Source organism: Astatotilapia calliptera, chromosome 4 (genome assembly GCF_964374335.1).
Source record: "Astatotilapia calliptera chromosome 4, fAstCal68.1, whole genome shotgun sequence".
Lineage (NCBI taxonomy): Eukaryota > Metazoa > Chordata > Actinopteri > Cichliformes > Cichlidae > Astatotilapia > Astatotilapia calliptera.
Genome location: NC_137425.1, coordinates 17,827,663 through 17,844,588, shown reverse-complemented (window position 1 = coordinate 17,844,588; position 16,926 = coordinate 17,827,663). Strand labels below are relative to the sequence as shown.

Below are 16,926 nucleotides of genomic sequence, written 5' to 3'. Positions count from 1 at the left end.
CAAGTAGCAATATGAGGAAGAGCGTGGATAAATGGTGATTAAAAGTAATAAAATCTTCTGAACAGGTTTCTGTATCACTGTACTGTGCTTTTCCGTGCTCTGCAACCTACATATACTGTGTAGTTCTGTTTCTAGTTTAAACTAGGGTCTGGATACAATTATTAGTGTGGAAAAGAAAATCTTCATATATACACAAACACAACAGCCTAGCATGAAACAAAAATTAGTACTCTTTTTGCAAAGCAATGCTCTGCTGGAATATCTTGGATCTTGGGATTCATCTACATGCTGACAAAATACCCATTACTGTAGAAAGAGTAATCCTTCATCATCACTTCTTTCCCATCCCCAGCCGGACAACTTGCCAGCGCCACATGGTCAAAAACTGTCGGAACAGCTTGAGGAACACGAGAGCCAAGGGCGCGGCGTTCACCTACCTTCACGAACAACCACGGGAGAGGCAATCGTTATCCCGTGAGACACCACCCAGAAAAACACTACACCCATAGGACAAGCTAAAGCATTCCCATTTTGCAAAAACCAGAAGTAAAGCTAGTATCTTAGTGTATTTTTATTTTCATCACTGTCCTTCCCAAACTAATATGACCTTCAGGGGAGCACATGGCTTTACTCTACAGCACTGCCCCAGCTGTGAAGTGAGCTCTGCTAAATGTGCTCTAGAAATTTCAAAAAACAAACAATTGAGGAGAAACTGCAGTGCTGGAAAAAAAACAACAACTATGTCGCGACTAGGATTGTTACAAAAATTGATTCTCATATACTAATCCATAGTAAAGCTATCAGATTAGATACTCCTTTTCAACAGTAATTACACCAATAGCACCATCTTTGCCTCCTCCAGTTGGCAAACAACTTCGCACATCAGCTGCTGATGTGGTTGACACAGGGTAATGTTAGCTGCTTAATTATTAGTAATTGCCAGATAGCTACAAACCCAGGCACCGGGAGTCCCACGTGGATCATGAGCCTGGGAAATCGGGTGGGTTGTGTCACAATATCTAATTTGCAAAAAATCTTTGCAAAGTTATTATTAAATTAAGTTATCATTAAGGCTACAATTAGGGGCTATGACTAAAACATTTCATACAAGAACAAGGCAGCAAACATCATCTGTCCTGAAAATCTGTAAAGTTAAGAAAAACAGTGTTAATTTAACAGGATAAAAAAGTTACTTGTCTCTAAAAACGTTTGTTTCTCTCAAAGTCCCAGACTGAAATTGAGAAGTCAGAAACAGCGGCGGTCTACGTTAAAAACTGAAAATATGGTGCCAAGTCACTGAAGCCCAGCACTGTCTCATACAATCTAAAATATTGTCGTCTCTTTTGTTTTTTGGAAAGACCTAAAAGAATATCACTGAGTGGTGGGTGGGCCTAAGGGGGCCACCCGCAACAACGGGCAGACCATTCTGACTGCTCACGAGAAGCAGATCTTAAGTATTTACATAAACAAAAGACTGAATGTGTTTTCCTTTAAAAAAAAAATAAAATAAAAAATGTGGCAAATTCTGACCAATCACAACAGCCCATGAAGAAACCTTCCTTAATTTTTATTTTTATTTTTTTACACGCCTTTTCTTGAACTAATTACTCATAACTTGTATTTTTTATTTCTGTAATTTCAACTGCCTTTAGGTGTAATTTAATTTTGAAAACACCAGTGACAGATCGCGTCACATTATCATATTTATCACATATAGAGCCCGATCACATGTACAATCTGTCCCATAATGGATTATGATAACATTAGAGGACAGCAAGCCCAGCTGATCCCCTCTTTCACCACATCTCTTCTTACACCTGTCCCATAACTCTACTGACGCATTAACAATGTGCCAGTCTAGCTTCTATTCTCGGGAGTCATTGTTTGTTCTTGTTTAGATAGCATGTTGACGGTAAGTGAGGTTAAATGGGACAGGAAGAGCAGAAGTGGGCTGATGGCAGAAAATGGACTGAAAATGGTGGTTAAGATTTTCCGGATCTGATAAGATGAATGTAGTTTTTTATGCAAAGGTCTGAGATACTGTCAGCTGAATCCAGTACATTATAACAAATTAAAAAGGATAGAAACTATATCATCAATATAATGTGCAGGAATGTCACCATGTTCATGCAAAGTGAGCAGAGATAATCTAGTCAAACTGAGCTTTTGAGCTTTCTACATCATTAGTGTCATAATTTTTCCAACCAAAAAAAACATATGAATATATATAAATAAATTGCACAATACGTTTCAAAGTAATAAATCCCCCAAAATGTCTGATGTAGCAAAATTAACCGTTTTTTTGGGGACACATTTCCACAGTGTCTGTCGTGGGCGTGCAGAGGTTCTACTTAAAAATGTCTCGCCACATTCTCTAACCTCACGGGACCTCTGTTTGAAGCTCGGTGTCGCCACGTGTGAGTTTCAAACGCATAGCCGGAGGCAGATGCAATAAGGCAGAACTGTTACAGATGTCAAGTCCCGGGCTGACAAAAGCCGTTGGCAGAGTTACTGGCGTCAAATAAATCAGCCACATATTCACTGATGCTGGATAAGAAAGTCTTCTTCTGGCTGCATCTCGGCAACCAAAGAAAACTGTTGTGCTTTTGATATTTTGTGCAGTTCTCGATGGCAAAGTAAAAAGCATATTCCCTATATTTATGGTCACACTGCAGGTTGGTGTTTCCATCACCAATCACACAACAGTATTGTTTTTTTTAACCTATTTTTCCTCCTTGCTAATTCCCCTGTCCCTTACATGCTTTAAATAAAACCTTTTTATTTATCAGGCCTACCTTTGTTGGTTTACTGACCCTTCATGTTGTCCTCTATTTTCACCTGTAAAGCATCAGCTCCAGGGTTGCTTAGTGATGCGGCTGAACACCAACTTAATTGATAGCTCACAAGGTGGAAATCGACAGTCTGCGTTATCGACCGTGCTTGTGGAAGTCAGTCTCTCAATATAGCATCATCATCAGGTCATCAGTTCCTTGTGAAAGGATAAGCAGGTTTGGAGGATAGGATGATAATAAGAAAAATGTGGGTATTAAAATAATTAGAAGCTAATATGACTTAGTAGAAACATTTTTCCTTTAGCTTAGGATAAATTGTCAAATGTTCAAAGATCTTTAAAGTGTGTTTTTGCACAGTATATTCTACTTATTGAGTCCTTTTATGACATGTTGCTCTCTGCACGTCACTGTGAGCTGCCTGCGTCTTTGTTTGTGTTTTAGTTTTCTCTTTGCCTGTGTCATATCATCTTATTAATCACTGTGTTCGTCTGTTATTCTTCCCGTCTCACCTCCATCTTTGCGTTGCCCTTTATCGACCATGTGCCTTTAAATGAATAAATATGCACTCAGTGGTCTGAGATTCAGTCAATATTAAAGGTTACTTCAGGCCTACACTAAATCACATGTCTAAATGCTTTCCTTGTGCCATCGCTGGCACAGGCAATGACTCTTTGTCCCCCCCTCAGGACTTATTTTATTTCTCACCTGTCCATTAGTCACCCAAGTTCCCACAACCTCTGGACTCCTGACTGAGAGTGTTACTGCTCTTAATTTAGTCCACTGCTCCAAACTATAAATAGAAAACCGTTGACCCTCCACGTTTAACAGATCATTAATGTTGCTATGTAGCTGCTGTGGTGGGGTCATTTTTTCCTGCCCGCCTTTTCCACTCAGTAACCTTCTCAGTATTTTGCCCTGAAAGCGTGCCTAGTTCAACTTGCACCTCTATCCCTGGATATTTCAAAGACCTCGACTATATATTGTGTCTGGTTTATTTTGATAAGATTACCCGAAGAACTCATCTGCATGAAGGCTGTGATTAGAGTCTCAGTGGCCAGGCAGGTGCAGGCAGCTGAAAACACCATTTATGTGTAATAAACATCTTATTATAATACACCAAATCTCTTTCTATCTGTCCACAATCAGGAGCTGAACAACCTAACTTGGCACACAGGTACATCTTAGGCCCCTGAAGGTTCCCATCCATGTCAGATATTCTGAAAATATCATGTTGCCCAGCAACCACCTACCAACAGGATAAAAGAACCAATTTTTAACATGTAGTCGCCTATAAGACCCTAAGAGAGCAGCATATCTTTTTCACCTCATGACAATAAAGTTTAATTTATATCCCAAAACATGAAAATGAAAATATTATGATATATATGATATGTTATGATGCTATCCCATCGCCTGGCAGGAGATTAACAGGAGATTAAAATGTATATATACTACAGCAGGAACTCTGCACCGAAGAGGACTCGCAAAAATTGTTTAATGTATTTAGAGATTATATGAGTAAATGTATAACTGTACCTTAGGGAAATCTATATTAAGCATTATTATAAACAAGCTCTAAGTCATCATTTATATAGCAATAATCCTCTTTAGTATGCCATTTATAAATACAGATATAGGATTATGACTTTGATTATGATCATTACCAGCAATGTTGTACTCGCAATGACAACTGTACATGGTGTAACAGGAACAGATGGACATACATATCAGTATTTATAAATTCTGATGCTTCATAGTGTGACATTATTATGAAGTGCTACCGAAAGTTATTAAATCTTTTTTTACTATATGGGTGTAGAGTTGGTAGAACAATATCATGCATAAGAAACATTTTCACTATACAGTTATGCATTAACTCAGTATCTGACTGATGAGTGTAACAGTACACTATTTTCTAAAACAATGGATGGTTAACATGTAAATACATTTTGCTGTATATCAACATGCAGTCAGTCCCATATTTCTATTCACAACAGAGCACACATAGACCAACACCAGGCACCTTCAGGTTTGACTCAGGGTCAGGGAAAGCACAACATTTGAGAATATTGGTTTCAGCCTTGGAAAAATGTGATACAAATGGATTCATTGAGAAAATAATCAGGAGTTGAAACTCTAATGTTTGCCGCCTGCCATCTTTAGTCAATTTCTCCTTTACCTTCGAAAATGCATGACTCTCACAGAAGAGATTCTTCAGTGGAGTATGGAGTCCACCGTGCACCTGTTTATCTTATCAGACAGTTACATGGCAGTAGCTGAATACATTTAGGTATGAAAAAGTGACGACTGTACTCAAATGGTCAGGAGATGGTATGTGGTGGAAGAGGAGATTCACATCATGGATGTGTGGTCAACAAATCTACACCAACTGTTGATATAGACCAAAAGCTCTGAGCAATGTTTCCATCTCCAAGCTGAATCGATGACACAAAGAATTAAGGCAGCTCTGAAGGTAAACGAGGGTCCAAACCAGCACTAGTGAGGTATACCTAATGAAGTGGCCAGTGAGCGCATAATCACAGCACTTTATACATCACTTTTTTTTTGTTGCATATACTATTATATATTGTACATATATTTATTAGTTTCAGATTTACCCATTCGTATATTTTGCCTGTTTATGTTATTGTATTTTGCACAACTCTGTTGCTTGTGAAGCTCGCACACAAGAATTTCACTCGCATGTGCTGTACCAATGTACCTGCACATGTGATGTGACAATAAAAAGTGATTTGATTTGATTTGACTTGATCACTTCCAGCGCACACTCTGCTGTACACCATCTCTGCGGGGACTCGTCTTTGGTGCACTAATCAAGTGCATACAAATCTGAATCCTCCAAATACCCAGATCACAAAATACACAAACGCAGTGCAGCAACATGATTATTTAGCCAGAAGACATTTAGGGTATTTAGCCTTAATTTTTCTCCTCACCCAGAAGATTAGCCCTGGCAGCATGGGGGAATTAACTGAAATCCCTATAATGCTAATGTTGCAAGACCTCCAAATAATGCACTACGGAGCAACAAACAAGTAAACCAAAAAAAAAGCAGACTTTGGAAGAAATGCTTTAAAGGAGTAGCAGCAATTTGAGCCAAAGTGAAAGAGCACAAATTCAAACATGCCACGAGGATTTTAATGAGACCCCCAGCGGGACCATTAGATGAAATGGTGTGCAGATAAATAAACAGCCATAAAGCAGGTAAAGAGCTGACTGATCACAGCAGCAATCAACTTACAAAGAATCGACGGTTTTTGGAAGCAAACAACCATAAAAAAGTCAAACAAACTAGAAACTAGAAACAGAGTACGTGAGACATTTTTTTCACTCATACAAAAAAAGCATTAGTGAGTTAAAAGATGGACTCATTGACCAGATGGTGCATTAAAAGAATATCTGGAGATAAACATTTGAGTCAAACTGGTGACTTCACCAATTATCCTGCTTATTCAACCCTCTCACAGAGATGCGTCAGGACAAAAGAGAAAACTGACAAGCCACTTGAACTTTATCTGACTGAAAGCTGGGACGGTTATCTGACTGCACAAGAGACTGCTTGATAATCGGAGGGGATGTTCTGTGGAATTTTTAAAGCACGCGGTATTTGAATCGATATGTGCTGCATGTTGAAATTAGGCTGAAGCTTTCGGCCATACTGAGTGTAAAAATCTTCGAAGGTGAAGCAGCTGCACAGAAGAGCCTCCAAGACTGAAAGCCTGGAGGCATTTTGTTCTTTTCACTCTTGCAGTGGCTGATGTATGCGGTGCACACTGATTCAGTATTAAGCATGGGCCCCTTTATACAACACCAAAGGTGAGAAACTACATGTAGAAGTAAGCAAATATGGCTGCTGCTGTTGTTCTTGTATTGGTATCTTAAAATTGTTTATGCTGATTGCATTTGTCCTTTGTGTGATGGTGTAAAATGTGATTCAGAATGGAGCGTCAACCTTTGATTATCATTTTCCTCAAATCTGATGCTCTACACCACTAAAGCTGTTTAACCCGTTTGATCCACAGCAACAAAAACAAATAAAATAACAAACAAAGCACTTAGATAATACTTAGACGTACACTTAGATAATTACCAAAAGCAATCAATCTCCTTCTCAACACACACACTCTCTCTTGGCAGACTGTCCGAGTGAACATGTTTCTCTCCATCTGGCGTTTGTGTACCAGGTCACTTTCTGGCTAAGCGGCGAGTCCCTCAGGGAACAAGGGGTGAAACAGGCGTCTCGTTTATCAGAACGCAGAGCTTCCACTCTGAGGACGTAAACAAGATCTTGGGCCTGGGCCTAGATGCGGCGTGGGGCAGCTCCGTATGAAGGTACACAAACAAACACACTTAAACTCCCACAGAGCCTGATCTTGCACTGACAGCTGCAAGACGATGGAGCGATGTTTGGTGTATGCACTCACAAAAGTTATTTATTTGGCTTAATAAACACGAAGCAATACTTTTCAAGTAAAATGCAACTAAAATATGGAAAATCAAAAGTTTATTTATTCAAATAATTAATCATTAATACTTTATCACCCATATACATAAAGGCCATGTGGACCTTGAAATTTTGACTTGTCCCCAAAATGGTCGAAGAGTTGGGTCAATGTGAAGCACACATGGTAAAATCTAGGTGGAGCTGATTTTCAAATTCAAATTCAAATTCAAATTTTATTTGTCACGTACACAGTCATACACAGTACGATATGTAGTGAAATGCTTGGACAACTGCTCGTGACCTAAAGAAAACAAAAAAGGAAAAGGCTATGAATAAGATAGGAAATAAATATGAAAAATTAAAAAGGGTAAATTTAACTAGGAAGGAATAAAATATAAATTAAGGTTAAAAATGAAATAACTGTACAACACAAATTAGAATGAAGGGTAAATTTAACTGGGAAGAATAAGATAAAATATATAAATTAAAGTTGAAAATAAAATAACTGTACAACAAAATACACAATATAGAACTATATAAGAATGTATGAAGAAATCTAAATATAAATAAATATATACACAATAACAGCAGCTGTACAAGTATTAACCGGAAATGAAGAATATAGTGACCAGTGTTGTGCAAAACCAAAGTCCAGAAAGTCCAGTGTGTGTGTAAGAACTGTATGTGTGGGTCAGTACTGTGTGGTGGTGTGATTGAGAGACCGTATCGCCTGCGGGAAGAAGCTCCTCCTCAGTCTCTCTGTGTTGGTCTTCAGGGAGCGGAATCGCTTTCCTGACCTCAACAGAGAGAACAGTCTGTTGTTGGGATGGCTGAGGTCCTTCACCATCTTCCTGGCCTTGGTCCAGCACCGCCTGCTGTAGATTGAGTGCAGGTCAGGGAGCTCGGAGCGGATGGTGCGCTCAGCTGACCGCACAACCCTCTGTAGAGCTCGTCTGTCCTGCATGGTGCTGTTCCCGAACCAGGTTAAGATGTTTCCCGCCAGGATGCTCTCTATGGTGCACGAGTAAAAGTTCCTGAGCACCTTGGAGGGCAGTTGGAAGTCTCTCAAGCGTCTGAGGTGGTAGAGACGCTGTCGGGCCTTTTTCACCACAGTGTTGATGTGACAGGACCATGACAGGTCCTGCGTGATGTGAACTCCGAGGTATTTGAAGCTGTCCACTCTCTCCACTGGGCACTCGTTGATGACGGGGGTCTGGTAGTTCCTCTCCTGCTTAGTGCTGAAGTCCACTATCAGCTCCTTTGTCTTACTGACGTTTAGAAGGAGGTTGTTCCTCTGGCACCAGTTCTCCAGATTCCTAATCTACTTCAGGTAGGCCGTCTCGTTGTTATCAGAGATCAGGCCCACCACGACGGTGTCGTCAGCAAACTTGATGATGGTGGTGGAGCTGGTAGTGGCCACACAGTCATATGTGTACAAAGAGTACAGCAGGGGGCTCAGAACACACCCCTGGGGGGCTCCAGTGCTGAGAGTGGTGGAGGCTGAGACATGTCCGCCCATCCTTACTGCCTGTGGTCTGCCAGTTAGGAAGTTGGAGATCCACTGACACATAGATGAGCTGAGTCCCAGATGCTCCAGCTTGGTGGTGAGTGTGGAGGGAATTATGGTGTTAAATGCAGAGCTGTAGTCTATGAAGAGCATTTTAACATAATTCCCCCTTCTAGTGTCCAAGTGAGTGAGTGATGTGTGGAGGAGATGAGAGATGGCATCGTCTGTGGAACGATTTGGACGGTAAGCGAACTGTAGTGGGTCCAGTGTGTCTGTGTTTCTGTCTGTGTTGAGACACCAGTACTTTGTGATTGCCTTGTGCACATACACCGAATATCCCCGTAAAGCTTGTCTTAAATATATAAATAAAAATTTAAAGTTAAAGGGAGAAACACTCTTCAACCAAATCGTGAGGGCGTAAAATGTTAGCTTTTATGGCAGTGCTCAAACTTGGTGATGATGAATGGCTGCTATTTGTCCTCTTAATTTCTACAGAGGCAGTAAATGTGTACCTTCCTTTTTTGACATGACTTCATATCCTGTAACTGAAGATTATACTCTCATAATATGACTGTATAAACATTATGTATAACTCTTACAATTGCAAGAGAAACCCAAAACACCATTTGAACTGAAACTCATCTAATCTGACTGTTGATAGCACATTTCAAAATAAGATTCCACAACAAGTGTACGTGGGTTTTCTTCCTTTCAAGGTTTAAACACCCAAAGATCTGTGAAGAACCTTAAACAATATGTATGTGGTGGCACAATTATGTTTTCACTGCAGTGGTTCAACTTCATTGCTATTTGGAGGTGAGACTCCCCAGAAGAAGCCTGTTGATGTCTGTTGGTGATAAAACATTCTTTAGCTCTTCAAGTCCTTGTCATATTGATGTGAAGAGAAACCTGTTGCCCTCACGCTGCAGTGCCATTTGAGGAGACTGTGAATCGTGAGTGAGAAATGCATTCAATATATCAGCACAGCACGGCCCTACATGAACCGTTCCTCATCACGAATCTATGAGAAAAAAAGGCAGTGTACTGATTCTGGGAGGTGAAGATGTGTTTTTATTATACATCCAGTTTTTACAGGAACAGCTAACAGTATGTTAGGCAGTTTGCACCACTCCGGGTGACTCCACTGAAAGACAATGCTTCAAATCTGACTGCTGCTGCACTGAGTACTCGAAGAACAATAACCTTATTGCCTTTCATTTTATGTTTGCCTTTAAAAAAAAACAACGACTGTGAAACAGAACTGATTTAAAATGATTGTCCGGGCTGTGTAGAGCTCATATAAAGAGTTGTGTGTGTGTGAAGATGAGTGCGTGATTTATGTATCTTAGGTGTTCAAAAGAATAGATTTCACGTGCTCATTTACCAAGTCACTCTCAGATCGATGGATTAGGCCGGGCCACGTTATTATCATTACAACAAAAGATGTGATAGCCTTTAGTCTGCCACTGAGGACAACTGTGGCTCTTTTATCACCACTGGAGTGATGCAAAGCAGAAGAACCAATCAGCCTCAGGACACGATGTGATAAAGCAGCGCTTTGGCAAGAAACATAAATAGACCTCAGGAGGGGCTGTTAACGCTGGCTTTCTGATTAAAGGCATGTACAGATGACTCCAATTTCATCCTCACAACAATGGGCTTCGCCTGACTGCAGCGATGAATCAAGTCTTCACAAACAGCAAGGCTGACTAAACTACAATTTAATGTGGCCAACTCTACATTGTGAACCTGTGTGGCAACCCAGGTATTTAGAACTACGCAACACCACATGATTAACTGCACACTGTCAAACTCAATAAAAGTCTTCAGGTGGAACATCTATTGTGCCGTTTCAGGTGTGTATGGATTGAATCATTTGAAGACAATCAGCCCAAACAGCAGGAAAGTAAGGGAACGAGGATTTCACAAAACCACTCTGCTGTGTGATCGATTATAAGCATGAAGACTGGGGGACCTGGTTAGCAAAGGTATCTAACGTGATCACTGTGTGCAATACATCATTTCTGTTTGACCACACATGCAGCAGCTGCACGGGTGTGAACTTGCGCATTAGGGAGATTGCATGCAAACAAAGAAAAAAAAAAGAAGAAGAAGCACATTCTAGTTTCATTATAATATAATACAATCACCCTGCCCGGTGGCTCCAGGAGGGGAAGACGCAGAAAGCAATCTGTAGCTACACATACTCACAGAGCACAAGCAAAACAGAGACATGATTCACTACCAAGATTAATCACACGACTCCCTCTGCTGCTGCTGGACGCAAACAAGCTGAGTGGAAGGAGAGACAAACAGCAGCTCCACCCCGCGGTGGCTGCCCGACTCCAGCTCTTGCTTGTATGAGGCTTTGGTGCAAAATATTGTGAACTTCCCTAAAATACTGCGGCGATCGCTTTTGCAATAGAACAAGTGCAGCAAAGCAAAGCAGGCAAAACTTGCTGATCTGCAAGTCTGCGGCTCGCAAAAATCAATAAAACTTCCCCTACCTCCTCCACTGTGAGAGGCATGCAGATGCGGTACTCCTTCATCAACATAGTCCAAGCACAGTGACGATGATGATGATCGAACTTTCCTCTGTGGGGTTCTCTCCCGATGAAGGTATTCTCTGACTGCAGCTGAGGTTCAGAAAAAACACTCAATGCTTTTCTCACTTGTGCATCAAGAAGACCTCCTGGAACGCTCCGCTGTGCCTACGTGAGTCTCCACAGACACGAGGTGTACTAGAGGTCCTTCCAGTACACGAGACGATCCCACTGTGATCAGCAGCTGTCACTTTCCTAAACTACTCCGACGACTAGTTTGTGCGACTGGGTAACAGTGTCAAAAGTCTGAAATTCAAAACAAACTTCAAAACAAGTCGCCCCTTTCAACCACAGCTTCAAGGGGGCTGTGTGTCCGCTCGAGTCCCGAAGAAGAACCGAGACTTTTTGGTCTCTCCGTGACTCTTCACGTGTAAATAACGTCCACTGAGCCGCTCTCTACCAGTGTGTCTCCACGCCCTTTGAGTTTTCTCCTTACTGTTCCGTCCAGGGATGCGCGGCCGTGCACAGAAAAGCTGTGTCAAGCACTAGAGAGCCAGCCAACAGGAAATGCAACCGGACCTGACCTTCAGCGTAAAAGCATCGCTGCAAAACAACCGCACAGCGGCCGCTTCACTGCGCAATAATACACACCGCAGTGGAAATCTGTCATAGTTAGGAGCAGCTTGAACCACTTCTCGAGTCCGACTCAAACAATGTTGGAGATTTGTTTATTATTTTTTCTAATGAGCGGAAGTTCTGCGTGATTTCTGTTTTATTTTTTTTACACATTTGTACCCCGCAGAATCTGCGCGTGCTAAGCCCTCGATCTCAAAGATTTCCAATCACAGTAAATACAATGATAGCCTACACGGAAACAGAAAATCGAAGCGCATTAAAAACCATTCAAAGAGACACACACACAGTTCAGATAGGACGTTACAGAAAACCATGTAAACTGCATTGCATAACTACGTTTCATAATTGTGCAGATTACTGATTCTGACCCCCCTTTATTTTTATTTTTTTTTTATTATCAGTAAAAATATATTTGGCTCAAGTGGCACATGGGAGGTCATGCAAGCCCATATACAGCATCCAGGCCATTCCACCCTGTTCTGTTTCTCAGCCCGTTGTGGAGCTGACCTTGGTCTGAGTTGGAGCTGACCAAGGTTCTGAAATTTAGCCAGGTTACAAATCTTTATTTTTTCCCACAAAGTCATCAGACTTTGAAATTATGACTTTAAAAACAGATTTAAATTATTTCCACTGTCCTTAAGCGTCTCTCAGCAGGGCATTTTTGACTGAACGGTTTCAGTATTTACTTTGTTGATGGTAATTAATCAATTACTATATTTTTTTATTAAACAGTTAGAGGTCATCAGTGACACACAACTTGCTACCAGATTGTGGAAACTTTATATTCTTTCACAAGTCTTTCTCATAAGCCAAACAAGTCCAGGGGCTAACCTGAAACATATTTCCCTAAGACATTAAGAGTAAGACACTTCTCGTTTTCTAATATTGCCACAGCAGTAAGAACTTTAAATGTCAGTGAAGAATTCACATCTGCACTTCTGTACTTCCCCAAGCTGATTTAGATGAAGTCTGGTCTGTGTGATTTGCAGGTTCTTTCCAGGAGGTCAAAGGTCACATTCTTTATGGGAGAAAACTTTTATTTAATTGGTATCTGTCACTCTTATCCTCTACATCCTTGCATACTTAGAAATGTGTGACAAAGCACAGTAAATTTACCTGATAACATGTGAATCGCAGATCCATTAATCGTGGCTGTTTCATGCAGAGCACACCCACCGTGCTGAACAAACTCAGAGTTTCCTGTACTGTTTTCTGGCCAACGTGTCTGTGGTTTAAGGTCATCATGCTCACAACAGAGCACCTGCATATCCAAGTTACTCATTCTATAATTTTTATTAACCAAAATAATTTATTTAAAGTTATATTTGACGTTTCAAAATGTAAAAAGAGAAGCAGAGGTCTACATGCAGTACCATTCTTTTCACGATAGATGTCAGTAGAGATCTTCATTTCAGTTGTGATACAATATTTACAGTTTTTCTCAGTCGCTTTGGTGCGTTTCTCAGATCAGAATTGAAATTCTCATAACTATTAGTTCAACCTCCACAACACTCAGTCATTTGTGCACATCATAGTAGCAATTTCTCCTCTCTCTGAACAAACTGCAAATGATTTTGGACATGAATCAGTTGCTTCCATACATTTCCCTGCTGCTTTCTGACATTTCCATTTGCTTATGTCATGTCAGTCAAAAGTAATCATACCTATGGATGCTGAATAGTCGTTCCCAATAAAACTATTAGTCATACATCCATTGCTTGAGTCATCACACACAAAATTGTTGAACTAGTTATCACATGCCAAATATTGGCCATCTGTCAAGCAAATCCTATACCTTTCTGTATCATTGTTCCTGGAAATGTCTCCGAAATTGAACAATTGATCTCGGGTGAATTACAGCTGTCACTCATGAGGAGGCGTGTGAAAGTTTAGTTGTAACCAATGACAAACAACTTGTTCACTGTCAATTATGGATGAATCCTGTGAATCCCCAATTGGCAAGCATATATAAACTGCGCAGGGGCTAGTGTGTACCATTTCTACACTTCTGTGACACAAAATGGAAGGTCAGCACCGTGGAAGAGGGGTGAGGATGCGGGGAGGAAGGGGAAGGGGAAGAGGGAGAAGAGGCAGATATAGGCGGATTCCTAATGAAATAAGGGCTACAATTGTGGACCATGTTGTCAATCACGGCCTCACCATGGAGGAGGCTGGTCGAAGGGTGCAACCCAATATTGGAAGAACTACTGTCAGTTCAATCATTCAAACATTTCGTAGGGAAAACAGGTATGCAAACAGTAATACACTGTACTGTACTGTGCCATCTCAGACACATCACATGTTACTGTACTGTATTTGCAATTTCACAAAAAGTTCACTCTGCACCACATAGGATTGTAAGACAACCTCGCGGAGGCGGAAGAGGGCCCCTTTTTACCCCACAGCAAGAAGAAGCCATTTGTGCAATGGTCATTGCAAACAATGCAATAAAGCTGAGAGACATACAAAGCGCTGTCATAGAGAATTACACGGTATTTGGCAATATTGAATCTGTTCCAATTTCAACAATTGACAGAGTACTCAAGAAAAATGAAATCCACATGAGCAAATGGCCCTGCTAGCAGCCATGGATGCAGCATGTGACGACATCACAGCAGGGTCCTGCAGAGGATGGATTCGCCACTCCAGGAGATACTTTCCTCGCTGCATTGCGAGGGATAACATCTGTTGTGATGTAGATGAAAATATGTGGCCAGACAGACAGGAACGTCTGGATGTGCCAGAATGATTTACTGTACTGTTACATGTGCTGTTTATTGTTCACATTAGTGCACAGCTCTACCAAATGGGTGATTTTATGTTTACATGTATTCTACAGTGCACAAGTGACTGTAGCATTTTTTTTTTGTGCACAATTCTGTAGGATTACAAACACTTCTACACAATGGAAATGTGAAACGTACGTATTCAGTGTCTCAGTTACTCCCAAGACTCCCATAACATCTACAGTGACTTTACTGCACATTTCAGATGGCTGTACAGGTAGGCCATAGTGCTGTCGTCAGCATTTTCAGGTGTCACCAATTGTTTTTGCAATGGGAAACACTGAAATTATAAACTGTCATAGTGGAAACATGACAATGCCATTTGACTATCTTGTTCATAAAGATGGTGTCAAGACTTTTCATTTTGATGGCACTGACAGTTTCATTGACATGGATACTTGCTTTTGAGGTAAGCATAATCAATTCTGTGCATGTGACGTGCTTTTGCAGGCTATCCACTAGGTTTTGCAGTTTGCACTAATTGTTTTGGGAAATGCACTAACTGCTGTGCAAATGTTAATGGTGTTCTGAGAAACGCACCAAAGCGACTGAGAAAAACTGTAACTACTACAAATGATAAAACCTACCGGTAACATGTTATAATGTCATTAAAAAGAACTATTCCTGACTCTTGGAGTATTTTGCATATTAAACAGTACATAACAATTATGATTTGGTTCAGATAGAGGGGGAGGAGGTGGAGGTGGTCAACAAGTACAAGTACCTCGGGCTGTGGGTGGACAACAAACTGGACTGGTCATGCAACACAGAGCACCTGTATAAAAAAGCCCAAAGCCGACTGTACTTCCTCAGGAGGCTGAGGTCTTTTAACATCTGCAGGAAGCTCCTGAGGATGTTTTATCAGTCGGTGGTTGCTGGAGTACTTTTCTATGCTGTGGTGTGCTGGGGGAGCAGCACAGCAAAGAAGGACTCATCCAGGCTGGAAGAACTGATCAGGAAGGCTAGCTCTGTGGTCGGCATGAAGCTGGACACTCTGGTGACAGTGGCAGAGAAAAGGACACTAAAAAAAATGATGGACATTATGAACAATGCTGGGCATCCTCTGCACACGGCCATAAACAACCAGAGGAGTCTGTTCAGTGACAGGTTGCTTCTCCCAAAGACAAGAACAGACTTAAAAATTCCTTTGTCCCACACGCCATCAGACTGTTTAACTCCTCTCTGGAGGGGAGAGGAAACAGGAGGACAAAGGAGGGAGGAACAAGCAAGCTGTAGTGCCTCTTCACTTCACTGTGCAATTACGTTTTGTGCAATACTTTTGTTAATAGTCAACGGTGCAATAGACTTCCATACTCAAAATGTGCAATTTCACATGTATTTTTATTTTTTTATTTTTATTCCTATTTATTCTATTTATCCCCTTTGTATATTTTATTTATATATGTCTCTGTATTTATATATGTGTATATATATATAATATTCTGTAACTCTGTAACTTGTGTCGCTGCTGTGCTTTTTTGGAAACCGAATTTCCCAGAGGAACCCACCCGAGGGATTAATAAAGTTTTATCTTATCTTATCTTATCTGATTTTATTTTAAACTGTAGAACAGATCAGATACAGCATTCTGGAAAGAAGTATGCAGATCCTTTAAGTGAAAGTACCAGTGAAAATATTGATTAGTAAAATATTTAAGTAAAAGTACATAAGGAAAATCACTGAAACTTTAATTAAAGCATTAAAAGAAATTGTACCCAATGCAGGAGAATGTTCCTAGAGATATTTTCTCCTACTTACGTATTAATATGCATTATGTTTATATTTTCATCCAGATTTCGGATACATATTTTATAAGCTCCTTATATGCTTTGTGTGCAAACAGATTAATAGCAAACGTTGTAATTAAACACATCAAATGAATCTGTTAAGTAAAACTTTCAGCTGATCCCTTTAGGGGTCGCTACAGTGACTCATCAGTATCTTCAGTTATCAGTATCAGTTCTTCCTTGTTTTCTCCTGCCTGCCAGCTCCTCACACAGCATCCCTTCACTCCACTGTCCCTCCTCTGCACATGTTCAAACCATCTCAGTCATGTCTTTCTCATTTTGTATCCAAACTGCTCAGCCTTACCTGCCCCTCAGATGTACTCGTATCCTGGTCATTCCCAACAAAAATCTTAACACCTTCAGCTCTGCTTCCTGTCTCTTTGTCAGAGTGGCTGTCTCCAAACCATCAC

At 40.7% G+C, this 16,926-nt stretch overlaps 1 protein-coding gene across 1 annotated transcript in view; it reads right to left on the bottom strand.

Annotated features, from left to right (window-relative positions):
- The window catches only part of LOC113020872 (cytoplasmic phosphatidylinositol transfer protein 1), a 55,196-nt gene extending 43,398 nt beyond the window's left edge, over positions 1-11,798 (bottom strand). Inside the window, exon 1 of the mRNA XM_026165142.2 lies at positions 11,272-11,798. Within this exon, the coding sequence (XP_026020927.2) occupies positions 11,272-11,319 (48 nt within the window). The 5' untranslated portion in view covers positions 11,320-11,798. The remainder of the gene's footprint in view (positions 1-11,271) is intronic.
- Between the last annotated feature and the right edge of the window lie 5,128 nt (positions 11,799-16,926).